The sequence below is a fragment of the Manis javanica genome, chromosome 5 (genome assembly GCF_040802235.1).
Source record: "Manis javanica isolate MJ-LG chromosome 5, MJ_LKY, whole genome shotgun sequence".
Classification (NCBI taxonomy): Eukaryota; Metazoa; Chordata; class Mammalia; order Pholidota; family Manidae; genus Manis; species Manis javanica.
Window position 1 is genome coordinate 52,237,408 of NC_133160.1, and position 20,195 is coordinate 52,257,602.

Sequence of the window (20,195 nt, forward strand, 5' to 3'; positions counted from 1 at the left end):
GAGAATTGGCAGGAGAGGATGCAGACACAATGAAGAGCATTGCAGCCAAAGCTGAGACCTTTGTTTTTAATCTGTTGGGGGCTAACTAATACCCTGATCCCCAAATTGTCACATTTCACCTTAGATTATTTTTTGGCCTCACCAAAAGCTACCATATAGCCAGAGGCAGAATTGAACCAAGGTATGTGGGTGACCTGGATAGATAAGTTTCTTGTGACCCTTGAAATCGCGTTGTCTGGCATTTATCCAAAGGAGAAACTGAGGATAACAGACAAGGCTAGATCACTAGCAGCTGTCTCCCCTCTGCTGTCCCAACTCTGCATGCCTCACTCAGGAAGATAAAAGTCCTGGGTACCAGTACATACCTTTCTTAGCTGGCATCTTATCAATCTGTGACATGACTCTAAGGTCTCAAAAATCTCACCCTACCACTACACCAGGAAGATAATCCCTTCGTTCCTTCTGAACATGCACAATACTCCCCTGGAGTTCTAGAAAATACAGTTTTCTCCATCTCATCACAGCTTAGATGAGCCATTTTTATACCTGCCCAGCTCAGAGGAATGAAGAGAAGTTTGAGAAAGTTCACATTAAGCACAGGGGTCATTAAACTGTGGGGCCAACGCTTACCAGTTCAGAGCCAATGTTTGGGGCATCAGGAAGAGAAGGAAATGGTAATGTGTGTCCTGGAGGGTGGGGATTGGGTGGGCTGGAGAGTGAGAGTCTTCCAGCAAACACCAAGATGAAACAGAGAACTCTTACCAAATTCTTTTTAGCTGTGGAACCCTTTATTCAAAGAAATCTTACTACAATTTGAAAAAGAAGGCAATTGAGTTGAAGAGGGCCCAAGAGCCAACCAATTCCTCTCCCCACCATGCAGCAGCCTGAGGCCTTCTGAGGGAATACTTAGGGCTCAACTGGCTTAAAAACCGCTGACCTAGACTGTCTACTGGAGTAACAGGGAAGAATGAAGTTTACTCAGACACAAACTGATGATGCCTAGGCTTTGTTCCAGTGTTAAAAAGGGAGCATGTAGCTGAAGAACAGACAGTATCAAACCATTAAAAAGATACCTTTGGGCGTTTTCCATCAGAGAATGAAAGTGATACTTTGTTTTCTTAAACTATGGCATCTGATTATTTTTTACCTCTTGAATGACATGTATAGGATGGTAAACCCTTCATTAACATTGGGCATAATTCTAACTAAATTTACACTAATTGTTTTTCCAATCCCCTTTCCCCTTCTTACTAGTTCTGTTTTAATTGTGACAAAACTTTTTCTATCCCTCTTCATATGCTGGCCAATCAAGAGCTGACTACACTTCTCTTAAGTTAGCCTGTTACATTATTTACATTGCCTTCTCCTGATGAAATTATTAAGCTCCTCTGGGGAGGAAAATATTTCTATTCAAGTATGCATCCCTTGCAACTGACACAGGTCTTGCCAATAGTCAATAAATATTTGCTGAATGTATGACCACAGAAGCGACAGATTGGCTACAAAGCCCCTACAATGACAGAACAGCAGAAAGAGAACTCTACACAGGTTCTTAAGACAGAGACTTTGAAGCTGATTTGAGTGCAAGTTATGTGAACTCTTTAAGCCTTCATTTTCTCACCTATAAAACAGGAGTACTAATATGGTGGAGTTCTCAGGCAGTAGTTGTTATTACATTAAAATCCTTACATCATCCATGTAGTAAAATAGGTATGCATGGTTTGATATATTCCTTTACTGACTTTCAGCAACTCCAGAATAGCCCTGTTTCTCCCATTGTTTTATTTTTGACCACAAAGTAATATATATATAATAGACATACAAATATAAAATATATATAAACAGTATGCAAATATATATTTGCTTTGTGTTCTGAAAAACTGATAGCATATAGTTGAATTCATGTTAAAGGCATATTTGGGCCAATTCTGGTTTACATACCTCCTAGGGTTGAGATTTTATATGGTTGACATGTGGAAAAAGCCTTGCCTAATATCTGATACACGGCCATGGGTGGGCAATAAATGTGAGCCCCTTCTCCTTGCTGACACATAGCAGAGTACATGAGAGTGTCTGTAAGAGGCTGGCCCTACTCTGTCTGTATCTCTACCATGCCTGTACCTCTTCCAGCCAATTTACAGAATACTATCTTCAACCCTTGAGAAATAGCATTTTGAAAATAAATCACATCTTACTATGATTTTCTTACACTGCCTTCAAACAGTTTTTACAGAATGACAACATAGTACTATTTGGGACTGATCACAGCGGCCTTTCCAACTTTGTAACTTTGGTAAACTGTGAGCCATTCACACTTTTCTTTGTGCATTTCCCAAACACGTGAGAGAGCTCTGTCATGGCCAGGCCCTGTGCAAGGTCCTGAGACCAATGAAACACCAGCAAGGAATAGACGAGTGAATAGACGTTACTATATGATGTGCTGGTGAGAGAGCCAAGACAGAGAGATCTCATGCCTCTCAGAGCACCAAGAGGGAGACAATCCCAGAATGGGGGCCAAGGAAGCCTCGGCCAAAGACAGTGGATGGGACAATGACTTCTGAGCTGAGTCCCATCTAAACGCTACAGCAACGGGTTTCCATTCAGGTGAGGGTAATTTTAGTTGCACAGAAATATAGAACTTTAAAATCAGAGGGAAACTTAGGAAATAACTTACACTTTACATCCCTTCAGTAGTGTGCACCTTTTAATCTGTGGGATGGGAGAGGTTCCTGAGGTTCTCTGTGCCTCAGTTTCTTCACCAGTGAAGTGGGAGCCAATAATAGAACCTGGAACACAGCAAGTTTTTAATGAACATTGACCATTAAAATGACCTCCTATGCTATTGCTGATCACCAGTAAATGTCTATAAGATAGTACAATCATCCTATTCATTGATTATTTGTTAAATAATTGTTTCTGAAGTTAATAGGCTACTGATATGCCTTTAATAGGTAAGAGATTTTATAAACATTTTCCCAAATTTCAGAAGTCTTCAACATCTTACATGGAGGCCAGACCTTAATCTAGGCAGATGTCTTATTATATCAAAGTACTGAGCACTACAAGTAGAGGTAGAGGTATGTCTGAAACAGAATGAAGGCTTTTAAATAAATTTGTCTGCCATGAACTTTAGATAACCTTTCTCTTAATAACCATAAAACTTATATACATATACTTACATACATATTAAAATACATGAATAAGAAAGTAAACCCCATTAATTCATATTCCTCTCAAAATTTATGACATGGTCTAGAGCTTAAGAAACCCCTTGTTAATAAAAAGTGAAAATTAATAATGTAAACAGGGTCTTGCTGGGAATATTTAAATACTTAAGGAAACAAACTTTAAAAAACCCCAAGCCTGTGGCGCATGTCATCCATACACAAGTGTATACTATGCAGAAAGAGCTCATTAAGATGGCTCCATGGGCAAGTAATTGTTAGAGTAGACAGAGCACATGCTTCCAAAGCAATGAAACTCTGTAACTTTACAGATATTACCTAATTGAGATTAAATAAGGCTGACCTTTCCCCCTAATAAGGAGGTTTCATCATATGGAGATCGATATTAATATAACACACTCTAAGTACTAACGCTGAAAAAGGCTAGTCAAATGCACCCTTCTGGGATTGCTATTTACCCACTACTTAGAGGTCGGAATTCAACATACTCAGTTAAGGTCAGGCAGAGGCCTTCAGCTCTGGCTGCTGGTGATTCTGGCAGAGCAGACAGTGAGGGCAGTGCGGTCTTTGTTACAGACTCCCTGCCCAGGTAATTGTTCTGAACTTAAGTAGATTTACCACTGTCTTTAATTTTCACTCTTTCCTACACAGAACTTTTATAGTGTTTCATTCTATGGACATATAGGATTTTGGTAATGCTAGGTTAAAGTTAAAAATGATTCACTGCAAGATTTCTTGTGGCCTTCAATGTGGTGATGAATCTTTGAGAGATGCAGTAGAGATCACCTCCTAAACTTACTTGGTTCAGAAGCCGTTTTGGAGAAATGACTTACAGGACCACATTCTTCATAATACACTCTAGAAAATACTATAATAATACATCTGCTGCATCACCAAAGTAAAAAGTATAAATCAGCTTTAATCCTTTCAATGGCTGCATTGTTCCAGGGATATAGTCTAAACTTCTGGATAGCCTTGTATGATCTGGCTCTTGTTTATCTCCCCGGCCTCAGCTGCATTTCTCAGCTCACCTTCTCATGCTCACACTCCTCTGAGAGGGAACTGCTGGTGGATTCACTGTACAAACAAGCTTCATTCAAGGCCTTGACCTAGTTTCCTAGCGCCCCACTATGTATCCCCCAGCAAACTTTGCTTGGCTCACTTCTACCCAGTTTTCACAGTTCTAGGGAAGCATTCGTAGATGCCTGCTCCCCAAGACATGCACTTGAAGCCTCTTTTATGGAAGAGTCCTATGGAAACTTCCTATGAGTGCCATTGCTGCATTTACTGCCCTGAGTCTAGTAGGCCATCACTGAGTTGGGACTGTGTCCTGTACACTGCCACGCTATATTCCTAGAACCTACCACAAATGCCTAGCACACAGAAGGACATAATATATTTGTGGAATTATTGAAGTGATAGTTATTGCTAGACAGTTGAAGGCACACCCCAGTGTTGCTGGTAATTCAGGCCTGCAGGGGCCCACTCTCTGGGCTCACATAAAGGTTTGCTTTGCCATAGGAGGACAGCAGAGGGTTCCTACCTGCTCACCAAGTATTCTTTTAAGGTACAATTGTGAAGCCAGTTCTATTGTTGCACATTAATAAGGAAGCAGAAGTAGCATATAAACTGTAGTTTCTACACAAAGACCTCTTTCTTGACAGCATCCACTTTCTGAGAGGACACTGGGCCCTATCAGAGGGACATGGGAGGATGGTACAGAGTTGGCCTAAAGAAAAGGGCATCTGACTCAACTCCTTAGACTGCCACCTTTGACTTAGAACCAGAGTCTCAGGGCAACCTGGTACAGGTACATATTCATCACCTCCTTCTTCTCTTTGGCATCCAGAGAAATATCATCAAAGTCTGGGGACATACCACACAGTCTTTCTCATCATTGCTATGGCATCATAGATTTCTTTGCTATTTTGAAACAACAGCACTGATGTTGTGTCCATAGCTCCCATCTGGAAGTTTTGCTTTGTAGCAAGCTCACATAAAAGATAAAGATGGGCCTGCTCTCAGAGTGTTTGGTTAGGAAGAAGGGACCAAAATCGTTTCCCCAGAACTTGGACTTTTCTATGATTTCCAAGGAGTTCTTCAGGATGGTGACTAAAAATGCTGGCAGCCTTGTAGGAAGATATCATGGGAGTCTAGAAGTAGCCAGTATACAAGCTTCTGCCTCTTCTGAGGTCCCTGAAGCAGATTAACATCTCTAATTCAGAATGACTTGCTATGTTGCTCAAGACTCAAGTCTTGTTCACTTCCTACTTCTTCTTCTAATTGTCCTGCACAATTAAGATGGGGTTTCTGACCTCAAGTATGTCACAGTGGAATACTGCGCAGATGGACCTCCTCAGAGACTCTTTCCCATTGGCCCTCACACAGCTTCACAGCCCTTCCTTTCCCCACATTTGGGTCTTGGAGCTTGTGGTTGCCCCTCCCACCATCTCGATGAGACAAAAGATGGGTGCCAGTGTGTGTGCGTGTGTACATTTACCCATGAACAGCCAACCAGTCCACTCATGCACTAAACTTGGGCAGCAAACTACACTGTGGTTGTGCAAGAATAGCTCCATTTGTCATTGGGGTAAAGCCACAATGTGTACTTCTCCACCTGCTGGTACCCCAAAGGGAAGGATGCAAATTCTTGTGTATTTTTGGTTTCCCTTCTTGACAGGAGAGATAAACAGCTTGACGGGAATACATGCTGCTGCTATTGTAATTTTTTTTTTCAGAATGACAGACTCTCAATGAACACTGAAATTTGGAATTACAGGCAAAAAACTACAATTAGAACCCAAGTCTCAAACCTGAGGACCTAATGCTCAAGAACCTCAAGCTTGCTGCCTCTGAAAATCAAATTGCAGTCTTGCATGGGTGATTTAAGCACATGGGTTCGAGAAGGGATAAGAATTAAGCTACACTGAAGAGAGGGCAGGGTGAATGCACCGTCATAGCTTCCTCTCTATAGTGAAGCCATGTGTTTCCTGAATTAATAGATATTATTTAGCAAAAATGTGAAAAAGACAAGGGCTACTCTGCAACGTCTTTTCCTTATAATTCCTCATAATTTTCTCTATGTTTTTAGAATCAGAACTGACTTTTTGCTATAGACTAATTCAGTTTAATTTCCTGACAGACTTGAAGGAGGGATACTTAATGATACCTACGGTTGCATGTAAACTACTAGCCCTCTGAAAAAGTATGGTAACTTCAATGAAAATATGCTTTCACATTAGTTTCACTACTTAGAGGTAACCTCACACATGTTAATCAATATTTTGTTCCCATTTTACCATATAATCCAGTGGATGTTAAAGATATAGTTCACCATATAGACCTAATTAATTGAAGAAAACATAGCTTCTTATTGCTGACATTAAGAGGTTAGAAATAGCATCCTATGCTAATCTGCAACGCCAAGAAATGAAGATGGTTTAAATCAGATCTCATGACTAATGCATGAGATTCAAAGTTCTTATTCCTGGCTATTTTAGAAAACTGGGGTGTATTTGTACCCTAAAAAATAATTCTGTAAGATTTATTGAGATAATACAAAATGCCTTATTATGAGCTCACAATCAAGATTTTGTTCTGTTGATGATCATGGAAATATTGTTTCTCCATTTAAAAATGTTAAAATTTATATATGGTTAAGTCAAGATTCAGGAATATTACATTTTATCCTTATAATAATAAGGATATCCTAATAATAACCTAATAATAAAGTTGTTACTGTTGTTTTTTTAGATACTCAAAATCTGGAAGGATGATGGAAAGTTTAGACTGCTTTCTGTGGTCGGTATTCCATTATAATTGTACTTAACTGCAAACTCATTTAAACAGAAAAGTCTATCAGGCAATAATGTAAGCCTTTTATTTTTGCTTGTTTTTGTTTTGGTCATGACAAACTGTGAAATGCTGTGTTTCTCCTATAGTTCTAGTCCATGAAATCTGCAATCTTTCCACTTGATTTATGAAGGACCCTTAATTACTGCTGTCATTAGCACCTAGTGTTCAAAACAGTCTGTTAAAATGTACTGTTAGTCTCTCCTCCAAGTCCCGGCTTGCTTTATTTTAATTTTTTTCCAAGGGTAAGTAAAACAGTATTGCCTTAATAACAACAATCATTATGTACACCGAATTAAATAATATTCGAAGTTTTTTGGTGCCTATTTCTTTTTGTTCAGGATTTAGCATTTGTTTGTTAAGACTGGCCTACAGTTTGAACAAGTGTCCTTAAGCAGGGAAGACTTATACCTGGGTTTTAAACCAAGTTACTCATTTGCGTTTTTTCTTTCCACATGGATAGGGGTGCCAGACAACTGCTGTGGAGCTTCAGTGTTTCTGCCTGGTCATGCACAGTTCTGCAATATAATGCATAAATGTATAACAACAACTTGGCCTCGCTTGGAGTAAGGAAACCCAACCAGGCGCGTCCACGCTGTCATCCATGCGCGCGCACACAAACACTCACACACTCGTTCTCTCTCCCTCTCACACACACACACGCACACGCGCACACAAGAGGTCAAAAGTTGATTCATTCCCGATATCCCCCAGAATATTTTTCTCTTTTCTGGAAGCTCTGGCTTCCCAGTCTGGGTAGTAGTGAGGGCGGGGACCGAGAGGCGAGAGAGGCGGGAGCCGGGTGCCGGTGCGTGCCGCGTCCGCTCCTCCCGGGTGAGAGTCCGGGCCGGGTTTTGCGCCGTGTCCCCGAGCTTGTCTCACGGCCTCCAGCCGCCGCCGCTGCCGTGTTTACTGAGCTCGCGCGTCCTGATATCACTCCGCTGGCATGGAGGAGGAGGAGGAGGTGGAGGAGCGAGAGGAGGAGGAGGCGGCGGCGGCGAGCAGTTGATCATTGTGATGGTGGCAGGAGCAGCGGCGGCGGCGGCAGCCCAGCCGAGCGTTAGGGGCTGCTCTCCGCGCGGCGTTTTGCAAAGGACTTCACCGATCTACTTTTGCAGTCGCCTCGGACTGTCCATGTGTTTACTTCCCCCAGCCCGAGGATTCGATATCTAGGTTCCTGTGAAATGCAACTGAGCAGCCAAAGTACTTTGAGAACACGGGGCGGCATAAACACCAAAACTTTTTTGTGGAAGGAAAATGCAATAAGCAAGCTTGCCGTTTTCCGATGCGGTGTGGAGTGAGTGTGTGTCGCGCGTGTCCGCACTGGAGGCATATGCTTGTGTGTGTACATGGGGTGTGTTTTCGGTACGTAGGGAGAAAATGCTTGCCAACCACCGGAAATCTCCTGGAATTTATTAGAAAATAATGGATTATAAAAAGGCAGGCAAGGAGCAGATCTCCCCTTGAGTTGCAACCTGATTTGCTGCTGGCTCAGTTTGTTGTGATTCTTTTTGTTGATAGGTGTCTGATGGCATTCTGATAACATTCCCCTCCTTTTTCCCCTCGAGCTTTACAGTTTAAAAAAAGGAAACAAAAAAAAACCCACCCCAAAATCTCTCCCCCTTTTTTTCGCCCCGTCGGGATCTCTTTTCCATCCATGTGCTTGCGTCTCCCCCGCGTTCCACTTAAACTATTTTAATTCTTGGACCTAAGGAGGAGGCTGATAGGGGGGTGGATAAAAAAAAGTTCTTCCAAAATAGTGTGCCCGGGGAGCAGGATGGGGGATTTCGCAGCCCCCGCTGCTGCCGCGAATGGCAGTAGTATTTGCATCAACAGTAGCCTGAACAGCAGCCTCGGCGGGGCCGGGATCGGTGTGAATAATACTCCCAATAGTACTCCCGCTGCTCCGAGTAGCAATCACCCCGCTACCGGCTGCGGCGGCAGCGGCTCCGGGGGCCCCGGCGGCGGTTCGGCTGCCGTCCCCAAGCACAGCACCGTGGTGGAGCGGCTCCGCCAGCGCATCGAAGGCTGCCGGCGGCACCACGTCAACTGCGAGAACAGGTACCAGCAGGCTCAGGTGGAGCAGCTGGAGCTGGAGCGCCGGGACACCGTGAGCCTTTACCAGCGGACCCTGGAGCAAAGGGCCAAGAAATCGGGCGCCGGCAAGCAGCAGCACCAGACCAAAACCCAGCAAGATGCGGAGGCTGCCTCGGCGGAGCAGAGGAACCACACGCTGATCATGGTGAGGGCGCGCTGGCAGCGGGCTTGGGGCGCGCGCGGTGGGGGTGGGGGTGAGGGAGCGTGGAGCTTCCTAGATGGGGAGACGGGGGCCTGATTTGCTGGTGGGTAACATGAACTGAAGCCGAAGGGTTAACGTCAACTTTTCTGAGGGAAAAGCTGCCGTCGCCGCTACCTGTTAATCTGTCAGGGTTGTCAGATTAGGGGAAGAGGAGGCGAGAGAAGAGAAGCCAGTCACGACTGCGAGAGGCGGAGGAAGCCTGGAGGAGCGTCGGTGCGAGGCACTGGAAAAGTTTTTTTTCTCCCTTCTTCCTTTCTTGGATACCGATTCGAAAAAGAGTGAACCTAGACTTGAAACCTTGCTCCTCCACTCCCAGCTCCCCATCCCATTCCCAGTTACGGTGCCTGGCCTCCGCAGACCCATTTCCCTCCGCCCACCCCTCAGCACATCCATGGGGTGCAGAAATTGATGGGAGAAATCGACGCAGTCGCAGATTCCGGGTGGGCACAGGGCCCTCAAACTCTAGGGGGAGGAGGGAAAAGGGAGAGGCTCTCGCCTTCTCTCCCCACCTTTGGGACTGAAAGTCTGAGAGTTTTGTGAATGAACTTTGAAGAGAGTGAGAAGCTAGCAAGGGTGGCTGCGCGTGCGCGCGTGCGCGGGAGCGCGCGCGGATGCGGGGCGCCTGTGCGCTCCCTCGCCGCTGGAGACCCGGGGCTGCCGGGGCAGGTGGAGCGGCAGGAAGGGTCGAACCGGGAACGGCCTGGCTGGGATAGGAGGAGAGAGCTACGCCCTCGGCTTGCGCCAGGAGTCCCTGCCATGCAACTTCGCTGGGGATTCTTTTCCCTTCTCTTAAACTTGCCTTCTCCGCTTTGCCTCCACCCCGCTCTCGGCTAACTTCTCGGGCCCGTTCGATAAGCCCGGAGGAGTGAAGGTAGCTGGAGGTGAAAAGAGGCTTAAATGGTTGGGTGGGTGGATGGGTTCGAGGTAGGATGAGCAGCCAATGGCCTAACTTCTCCGGAAGGGGCAGTTCCCACCCCCTAGCCCTGAGCGTAGAATCCTTTCTCTTATCTCCTCTCTCCGGTTCTTTTGCTTTCCTTTCGGGTGGGGGAAGGCCGGAAGCTTGGGAAAGGTATCCTCAGCCCCTTCCCCCTGCGCGTCGCCCGGGGGTAGGACTGCGTGGGGGGGCTGGGAGGAGTGGTGCCGGGAGCTGGGAATGCGGGAGCGCTGCGTGTCTGCGCGCCCTCCGCGGGTTTGCCTAGCAGTCCGCACCTCGATGGGCGGCGCGGGGCCGGGTGCGGGTGGCCCTCCTGGTGCGGTTTAGAAATCACGCACATTCCGGGTCTGGGAGTCGTCGACGCCAGGAGTGGGGCCCGGGCCGCCGCGGGCTTTCGCTGGGCGCTCGGGCCGGCGCTCCGTGACAAAGAGCCGGCTTGGGGGAGGGGAAGAGGAGAGGCCACAGCGCTTGCTCCCCACCCTCTCCACCTCCTCCCACCCCGCACGTGAAGAGGAACAATTTGTTTATCTTGGGCTCCAGGAATCCTTCCCTCCTCCCAGTTCTCCGAGGCCGCCTAGCCCCTCCTCCCTCCCCTCCTTTCTCGGCGCGGTCCTGCCCAGTCCTGCCGGCGGCACTTCCCCTCCACCCCTGCCCTCTCCCATCTCCCCCAGCCCCCTCCACGCTGCCCTCCTCCTCCTCCGGCCCGCCGTCCCCTCCCTTGTGGAACGGGGCCGTGGGGGATGGAGAGGGAGGCGCTTTGTCCGCCGCGCGGCCCAGCTCAGTGCCCGAGGCCCCCGGCTGGGAGGGGCATTGCGCCCGCGGCCCTGCCCCCTCCCCCGGGCGGCCTTGCCTCCTCCCCTTGTCACCCCAGCCAGCAGCAGAGTTGGCCCACAGCGCGAAGAACGGGCGACTCGGTTTTGAGGAAAAACGACAGTCACAGAGCCAGGGAGGGAGGTTCTGGCCAAGCAAACAGGAAGCAGAAAACCACTGACACACTGTAGCTTTTCTGATTGTACCCGGAGGCGAGGGCGGACCTGCACCCTGTGACTCGCGTGCCCTTCTTGTGCCTATTTCTCTCCCGGTCCGCATCATCTCCCTCTCCGATTTCCCTCGCGGCCTGCCACGGAGGAGGGGACTCACTTCGTGAGCCCAAGGCTGAAGTATAATTTGAAAGGCACTGACGATTTCATTCCTGCCTACCCCCACACTCTGTCTTCCTGTGCTTGTACACCCCACAACGCACGCGTCGCGCAGACGGCATTTTTCGTGAGGCTCCAAATTCTCAGTGCTACCCACCTTTCGGGATGGAGGACTGCTGTGGCGTTAGCTTGCCGGCCGGGCAACGCTGGAGTAAAAGCTAGGGCCGTTCCTACTGCCCGGTCGTTTTGGATCGCGGGCGAGGGGTGGGGTTCGCAGCCAGAAAGTTTTCGTGATTGCGTTCTCTTCTCTCCCGGCTGCCACATCGGACCGCGGAGGGGTTGAAGGAAGCATTTTGGGTACGCGCGCCTGGGTTATAATACACTCGCAGGTGGAAGCAAGCCTAGGAGCCTGCCCTTACCTGGAAGGAGGTAGCTCCCTGCCGCTGGAGCTTCTGAAAATGAAAAGATAATGCTTACTTGAATGGAGGAGACATAAGCTGTAAATTTCATAATGAATTCCAATTTAGCAAGTTAACGGATAACCTTGAAAAATGATTGCCTTAAAATAACATTCTTCCAGCAATTTTGTGACAATAATTTAGCCTATTGATTGATTAGGCTGATGTAAATGACAAAGCTATGTACAGAATAGGAGTGTATTCTAGCTTCAACTGTATTTCACATCTGCGTCTCCCACTGATACCGTGGGAAATATGTGAATATATTGAAACACATGGGAATATAATGAAAACAAATCTTAAAGGAGTTGCATGTAAATCCTAAGTACCACAAAAAGAAGAAAATTACCATCATTCTTTACTGGTTATTATTTTGCCTTTAAAAATAATTAGTGTAAAAATTCACATTGTTCCCTAAAATGAAAGCGTATTTTCACTTAGCTTATGTGTGAGATAGAATCTTGAAAACAGGTTGCAAAGAAAATGTTGATCTTCATTTTCTTGAATTGACTGTTGGGTTATAGCTGCGCTCTGGTGGGGCACAGAGCAATTGTATTTAGATCTCAGGTTGGGTTCTTCATTTGTAAAGCACTGAAAGAAAGCAATCCTCAGCCAGAGCCATATAATAATAACGGTGACAATAAAAATAAAGATGAGTTGGATTCTTTACTGTTTTATTGGTATTGCTTTACCTTATAATGACCATTATGTCCAAAGTTCTTTATATCTATTAGTTCTCTTTCTGCCTGGTTTGGGTAAGAAAGCAGTCTATGAGGGCTTTATCTCTTTTGATGTGTTTTCTTATATGTTTACAAGTCTAGATAAGAAAAACAAACAAAAAACAAGCCAAAAAAAGCAGCAATCTTCCTTGGCCTCAGGATACTGGCAGGGGACTGAGTTTTGTATGGGGGTCTCTAACAGCTCCTTCAGAGAGCAGGTAACACAGGCCTGGGTTTGAGGTTGCATTATCCCTAGTGAAAAGGTTTCTGGACTTTTAGTCAAATGATCTCCCTTTCCCTCCATACACTTTTTATTCAGAAGGATTCTTTTCCCCCAAAAAAGTTGGTGAGAACTATGGTTTCACCTATTGAAGAGTGTCAGTTGAGAAGGTGTCTTTTCCTCTTTTCCTAAAATACCTTTAATTACTTAAATAGAAGTAATAAAAGGAGAAAATTTTCATCCTCTGTACTTAGAACTGAAATACTGGTTAAAATTTTAAGGTAAATTCCAATCGACAAATTCATTTTAAAGTCAGAGATAGATTGACTTGACAAAGGTGTGATCAGGCATACAGAAAAGCATTACAATGCAATCTTCAGAAATTCAAAATGGTAGCAGTCTTACTTGATCTGGATAAGTCTCATGTTTTCATGACCTTTTCACTATACTAGCACCGTCATAACTCCCAGTGTGTGCTTAATTTATAGACCGCTTATAGACTGCATAAATCTGTGTGATTCCTGCTCTGAAGAGTTTATCACATAAAATTCATTTGATAATAAATGTATTAATTGCTGAGATTGGAGAAAACTGCAGCCTATCCAAAACGTTCTCATCTTTCCTGGAATAGATCCAGGAAATGTCAACACATTAGTCCGGGGTTAAATTGCCTTATAAATGAATCTGGCTTCCCATTTCTTAACCTGTTGAAAGTAAGTTACTTGACTCTGTATCCAAGTTTTTTGGCAAGCTTTTAACATCAAACCATTTCTAAATCCTATGACCCTTTTCATTCGCTTACTCTGTTTACTGCTATTCTGGGTTGATAGGCTTGACGGTTGTTTCTTGAAAAGCCTTCCATAGATCACAGTGGCTGTGCCTCAAGTTTGTGAAAAACTTTTTGAAATTTCATTTCTCTGTGTTTCACAAGTTTTTGCCTTTTCTTTTAATTCTCAAGAATTTTTTTTAAAGCTCCAATAGATATTTAATTATGTTATTTATGTTCTTTCGTTGTGGTATGTTTTATTTAGTACTGGGCAGCCAGCAATCAGACAAGTAGAAGCACAGTTAGTTAATCATTAATCATAATCTATAAAATGTTCTTGAGGCTGAGTTCCTTTCCAGGGAAGGCTGAGTTTTCAGTCAGGTAGCATATTTGATACTTCTGTCCTGTCTCATTAGAATTATAAGGGCAAGTTTTAGAATCTTTGTAGATTTTCTGCTACCTAATATGAAGAAAATAAATAACCCAGGTATGGTTTACTGACATTTTTGTAAGAAGGATGAAAATTTTAAATGTTAAAAAAAAATAGGGTTATTTTGGAAATACCTCTCTGAGATCAATAGGCAAACTGTTTAACGTTAAAGCGGTTTCCTGGCAGGGTTCTTCCATTTGGTTGAGATAGGATGGGAAACCTCTCTCTCTCTCTCTCCTTAGTGCTGCTACTGTACAAGGAATCTAGTAAAATAAACCATTTTGCACATTACATAACAATTCTTGAACACATTGGAAGTACTTAGGTTTTATTTCATGTCAGTTACAGAATTTTATTTGAGTTTAATGCTCTATGTTTGTTAATTAACAGTCCTGTACTATGTATGGTCTTGAGCTTAGGATGGCTAACCTCTGTCCTGTTTTTCCACTTACCCATCATAGAGAACTGTGAAATCAATCAGTTAGACATCCAGTCTTCTAAAAAAGAATATATTTAAACATAGTGGCAAGATTTTTATAATACCTGCCTTTTAACTCTCCCAAATAGCTTTGCATTTTTCACTCTGCTGTCCAGAGGCTGACCGTGTGGCTTTCAGATCCTGTGGCTGCTTGCTCTGTTTTCCCTTCCCCCTCCGGCTGCCAACCTTTTGGTCTGTCCACTGATCTTTAGCACCTTTCTCAAAGAGTGGGAAGAAATAATGAGAGAAATTTAATTTCAGTGCTTCCTACTTGCATAACTAATGAAACAATTGGGGAAGATACCAATTTGTATTAATTATGGATTTGATTTCATATACTATTTAGTCTTCATTAGCACAAATAACAGAACAGGCTGAATTTTAAAATTTCATTCATTCATTCACCAATATTGGTACACAGTCCATAGTGCTTCATACAAGTTAAAATGCCACATTACACTCTTGTATCCAAGACCTTGACAATGTTATATTCTTTGTAGATTTTCGGCATTATTCTAGTTAGGTTTAAAGGAGTAACAGGTTTTCACTTGTGTGTTTTTAATCAGCATTAGGCTTTAGTGACTTCTCTGTTTCAGGTTGAGTTATAGCCCTTTCCCCTGACATGTTAAGTAAAAATATAATATGCTTTACTTTACCGCTGTTTGAAACCAATTTGATACTGGTTTCTGCAAAAACAAAACAAAACAGATTAACAGATGACTGCTCTGAAATTACAGGATATCACAAGTTAAATCTTCATTAAAAATACAGCATGCTTTTCGGACACATTCCAAAAGTTCATTATTCATGTTTCTGAGTTGGAAAAATAGTTCCTGGAAAATCAGTTATCACCAAGAACTGATTAGTTTTTCTTAACTTTAAAAAAAAAATTTCAAATTTAAGAAAGGTTAAAAAACTGAAGAAATAAAGTTGGTTAAAACTGCTCAGAAGATAGAGTAGAGAGCATGATATATAATAAATACTTAAATATCATAGGGTCCCATTCAGTGGATCAGAGAAGGAGCACTTTTTTTTTAAGTCTCCCTGGCTGTTCCATCCATTTAACAGTTGAGAGCTTTTGAGTTGTGGATAAGCAACTCCATTTGGGAAAGAAGCCCAGCTTTTTCCCTCAGGGCCAGATACACAAATGCATAGGAAAAAAATTACTAGTATGGCTCAGGTGTTTCAATACAAACTGTGCATACAATTCTTGGGGGGAATTTAATGAAAATCTCAGTAGGCTTGCAGTCCTTCATCTGACATAAGGAAAGTGATTCCTTAAGAATAATTTAGACACTTCTTTTTAATTATGTTGGACTTCCCAGTGGTTGGAATGTTCTTTATGCTAAAGTAGGATCTTTTAAAATACAAAAAATGTTCATCCTTCTTAGCAAACTGTAGAAAACGTAAGTGAAATGTTTAATTTTTAAACTAACAACCTCCAGACTCCTTACACCTCCATCCTGTTGGCTAGAATCTGTGGAATGTTTCATGTTACATATGCTCCAGCCCTCAACTCCGAAAGCATTTACTAGTGTGTGTGAAGATGTCATTAGGACACATGACTGTAGAGTGCTTCCCTCTCACAGTATCTTTCTCCATCTCCAGAAAACTCATGTCTGGACAGGGGCTTCTTTCTCTTCAAAAGAAGAGGCTGAAGTGCTTTGTGTCTGTTTGTGCAGATTCAACCCAGGTCGTCCCTGTGACTCAGGATTACACAGCTCTAAAAGGCAAGCTTGGCTAGTGCCCTTGCTTGTTCGTTGTTTTTTTTTCTTTGCTTGTTTGTTAGATGCTGAAAGTAGCTCAGTGATTGAGAGTGAATCGAAAGGGACCAGTGCCCTGTACAGGGCTTTAAGGAGTTAGTGGTAGGATGGGAAAGGCAACAGGGGCTGAAGATTTTGGAGGTAATCACCTGGAGTGGATGGCAAAGGAAAGACTAAGAGAGATGACTGGTTTTGCTCATTTGTGAGAAACAGTATCCTGCTGCCCTGGGAGTTTACAGAGCTAAAATATGCTTTTAGTATTCTATGCTGAACCTGCAGACCTTACTAGAACTTAAATATGTATTATTAAGAGCTAATGACAATGTTGTTTGTATATGGACAAAATCATGTTCCTGAAACATGTTTCCATGCTTTCTTCCACTGCCATTCGAATGGATTTGCATTAGTAGTCTTCAGACGGTGGGAATTTGCCCCTAGACCCCAGGAACATTTGGCAGGGCTGGGAGACTTCCTTGGTGGTCCAGCCAGAGGAGCGCTACTGCTGTCTGGTGGGCAGGAGCCAGGGGTGCTGCTGAACATCCTCCTGGGGACCCACAACAGAGAATTACCCATTCCAATAATAAGTATGACTGCTGTTGAGAAATCCTGCTTTAAACAAGGAACTCACCTAGAGTATTGAAAATACACAGTGCAGATTTACTCACAGCTTCTCAAAAACACCCTTATTACTAAAGGACCAGAGGGAGGAAGCAGCACTGCCTTGCTCTGTAGAGAGCCTGGGAATAAGTTGAAAGATGGCTGTGTTGCATTTCTGCTCCAACCATGGACAGAGTTGGCTTTTTACTTCATGAGTGTCTGCCACTGTCTCCTTGCCTGTCAGGAAGATGAACAGTAGTCATTCTTTTCTACCTCATGGAGTGATTGTTAGGCTCAAATGAATTAATATGTTTATGTAAGAGTCCCAACGACTTTATGTTGCTACACAAATGCTGGGCCAATTTTTATGCATGACCTTAATATCACTTAGTTGTTTGTTTCCCACCCGAGTGCAGACTTAAAGTTGAGTTATTTAAGGCTTATTTCATTCATGCATAAGCCAAGGTCTAATGACTAGGTGTTGAGCAACTGCTACATATTGGACAGCATTTCTAAGCACTGGGGACATGGTAGTGAACAGGGCCTCCTTGATCACGTTGGGCTCACACAGCAGGGCATGTGTCATGTTTCAGATTAGCTGTATGAAATGGTGTTTGTGGTCTTCAGAACATGTTAATGGAAATCATTAATAAACTAGCATTTAGGGAAACCCTAAGGGTGCTAAATGCTCTGTATCTTCTTGTAAGCTTTCTGTAGCTATAGCTTTCTTGCACCATTTTCTGTAACAACATTTATTTCATTATTTTTCAAATAAAATCAGTTTGCTGGGGGAGAGGAATAATAGGCATGGTGGAGAAGAAGATTAAAGTATGGTTGTTAAAATGAAGCAGAAGATTTTCTTTCCTTTTTTTTTGACTAGGTCACACTTGTAGCACCATGATCATGGCTTGACATCAGGCTTTTAAAGGAAATTAGACAGAGGAGAGCATTTAGAAAGAAAGAAGCAAGAAGTTGCTAGGGCTTGAAACCAGATCACATGAACAACATTTGGAAGATCTAGAGGTTTTTCGTCTGATTTGGGGGATGATAGGATTGCTTTCTTAAAATATTTGAAGGGCTTTGGAGACTGACGAGAATTAGGCTTGAGATGGATTAATGATTGTACATTGAGCGTTGACCCCCCTATACTGAATTTTATTGTTGTTAACAACCATTTCATCAATAAATATGAGAGATGCCCTCTCAAAAAAAAAAAAAAAAAGCACAAGAGATATTACTATATACAGGTGATTCTTAAACAACATGGGTTTGACCTATGCAGGTGCACTTATATGTGAATTTTTTCAATAAATATGTTTGAAAAAAAAATATTTTAAGGGCTGTTATGTGAAGAAAGGATTAGATGTGCTCTTTATGGCCCCAAGGGGATACAGTTAGGGTCAGGGGTTGGCAACTATTAGGAATCAGGTTTGGTTTAGTATTAACAAAATTATATGAAAATTAAAGCTGTTCAAAGATGAAATGGGCTGGCTCGATGAGTGAAATGGTTCCAGCAAAAGTTGTTCAGTTGGCTGAAATGATGGAGAAGGGGCAACAACATCTTTCTTTTTGAATTACAAAATGCAAATGTTTTATTTCTAGATTTAAAGCAATCTAGGTATAAAATACCAGTTAGATGAGGATAGGGACTTTGTCTCTTTATTCATCTTTCTATCTTTGTGACTGGAAAAAGACCTACCTGCACATAGGAGGAACTCTAAATATTTGTTGAATGAATTGCTAAGTGGAAGTAAGTAGATTAAAAAGTGACTTAATTCCTCTCCTTGCCCCTTTCTCAGAAATTACCATGGTTTAGAATATTTCTCTCCGGACCCTCCTCTGTTCACTTACTTATATACTATATATTGTATATCATCACACATTAGGGTTTTTTTTCTACATTAAGAAAAAAAATTCAGTTCTGAAAATCACTTTGTCTACATAATGGATTTTGGGTATCTGCCCAAGTCAATATATATAGATCCTCAACTCATTCTTTTTCACTGTCATATAGCATTCCCTAATATGATTGTTCATAATTTGTTGAATGATCTCCTATTGATAGGTACTCTGGTAGTTCCTCATTTTTTGCCAATTAAATGTTGCTGCAACAAACAATCTTACCTATATTCCCTTGTAAGTGTATGAGCATTTGTGTAGCACAGATCTGGGCTTCTTTTTACATATGTAATATATAGGAACAGAAGAAGTTGGCAAATTTTTCTGATAAGCTAATATGGCTTACTGTAGCAACCAAATCTTACTACAACCCATTTTAGAGCAAATGATAATTGTGTTTCCTTTAAAATATGGCTTAAAAATCAGAATGTAGGTAGGTCATGGAGAAGGCTGTACAGCATGGAGAAGACAAGTCATGACTCCATAGCACTTTACCCGCTGATGGACAGTGACTGCAAAGGAGTGGGAGGACAGACTTAATAATATGGGTGAGAGTTGAAACCACAGTGTTGTTCATGTGAAAGCTTCATAAGATTGTGTATCAGTAATACTTCAATAGAAAAAAATATGGCTTAAAAAAAGGAGTCAAGTCTAGCAACTGGTGTTGATCTTTGCAGTGTAGGGTGAATATTGTTAGTTTTTGAGGGTTGTGTATCTGGCACCATATCTCACAGGACTGACTCTCCTTCTTGTCATGTGGGCCTAACGAGGAAGTTAGTTAGGAGTCTAGTTAGCCAGCTCCTTTTCATGCTGTGAAAGTGAGGAATTCACTTTCTTAGACCAGTGTGCAATTCTCTGTACCTGTCCTGAGCTTTGTGTTTCACAGGCCTGTGTGGCTTCCTTTGTACCACATCTTTCACCTGGTGATATAGGACCCTGGGTGGAACTGGTGCAGGTTTGAGTGGTCATTAAATATCTCAGGACTATGAGTTGCCACTTCCTACAGGTTAAATTAACTGACTAATCCAGTCATCTGTGTAACATGGTAATAACAACCTGCTGACCTGGCCAACTGTAGAAAATGCACCAAAATGGACTTGCCCTGACAGTCACCATATAGCATTTGTTTAGACAGTGAGAAGTCTTGTCGATTTTCATTATACGCATGTACTGACACGGGTCTGAAAGCTGCCCTTCACTGGAGCTCCTGGTCATTTTGATTTATCTTTGGCATAGCAGCTTCCCTACACTGAAATACTAATAACTATATTTTTATGTAGTTGGAGCAGTTTGGCTCCAGAATCTATGCCCTTGGCTGCAACATTATTCTGCCCTCACCTGACTGAAGTGCTCTTTCTTGAAAAAGTTGTGTGAGCAGCTGCACTTCCTATAACCTTATAGGAATAACCTTGTTCTCCCAAGCTGCAGTCTTCTCCAATCTGACTTTTCTTTAGGT

The 20,195-nt window shown here is 43.1% G+C and overlaps 1 protein-coding gene and 1 long non-coding RNA gene across 5 annotated transcripts in view; one reads left to right on the forward strand and one right to left on the reverse strand.

Moving 5' to 3' along the window:
* The window catches only part of LOC118968420 (uncharacterized), an 81,407-nt gene extending 69,728 nt beyond the window's left edge, over positions 1–11,679 (reverse strand). For both annotated transcript variants that reach the window (XR_005056078.1, XR_005056077.1), the window contains exons 1-2: positions 11,567–11,679; positions 2,675–2,786 (exon numbers count right to left, since the gene is read on the reverse strand). This is a non-coding gene — a long non-coding RNA (uncharacterized lncRNA). The remainder of the gene's footprint in view (positions 1–2,674; positions 2,787–11,566) is intronic.
* MAML3 (mastermind like transcriptional coactivator 3) overlaps positions 7,857–20,195 on the forward strand; it is a 432,522-nt gene continuing 420,183 nt past the window's right edge. The window contains exon 1 of one of the 3 annotated variants that reach the window (XM_017674236.3): positions 7,857–9,279. In XM_017674236.3, coding sequence (XP_017529725.2) covers positions 8,815–9,279 — 465 coding nt within the window. In that variant the 5' untranslated portion in view covers positions 7,857–8,814. The remainder of the gene's footprint in view (positions 9,280–20,195) is intronic. The other 2 variants (XM_017674235.3, XM_073237030.1) reach the window with 2 other exon arrangements.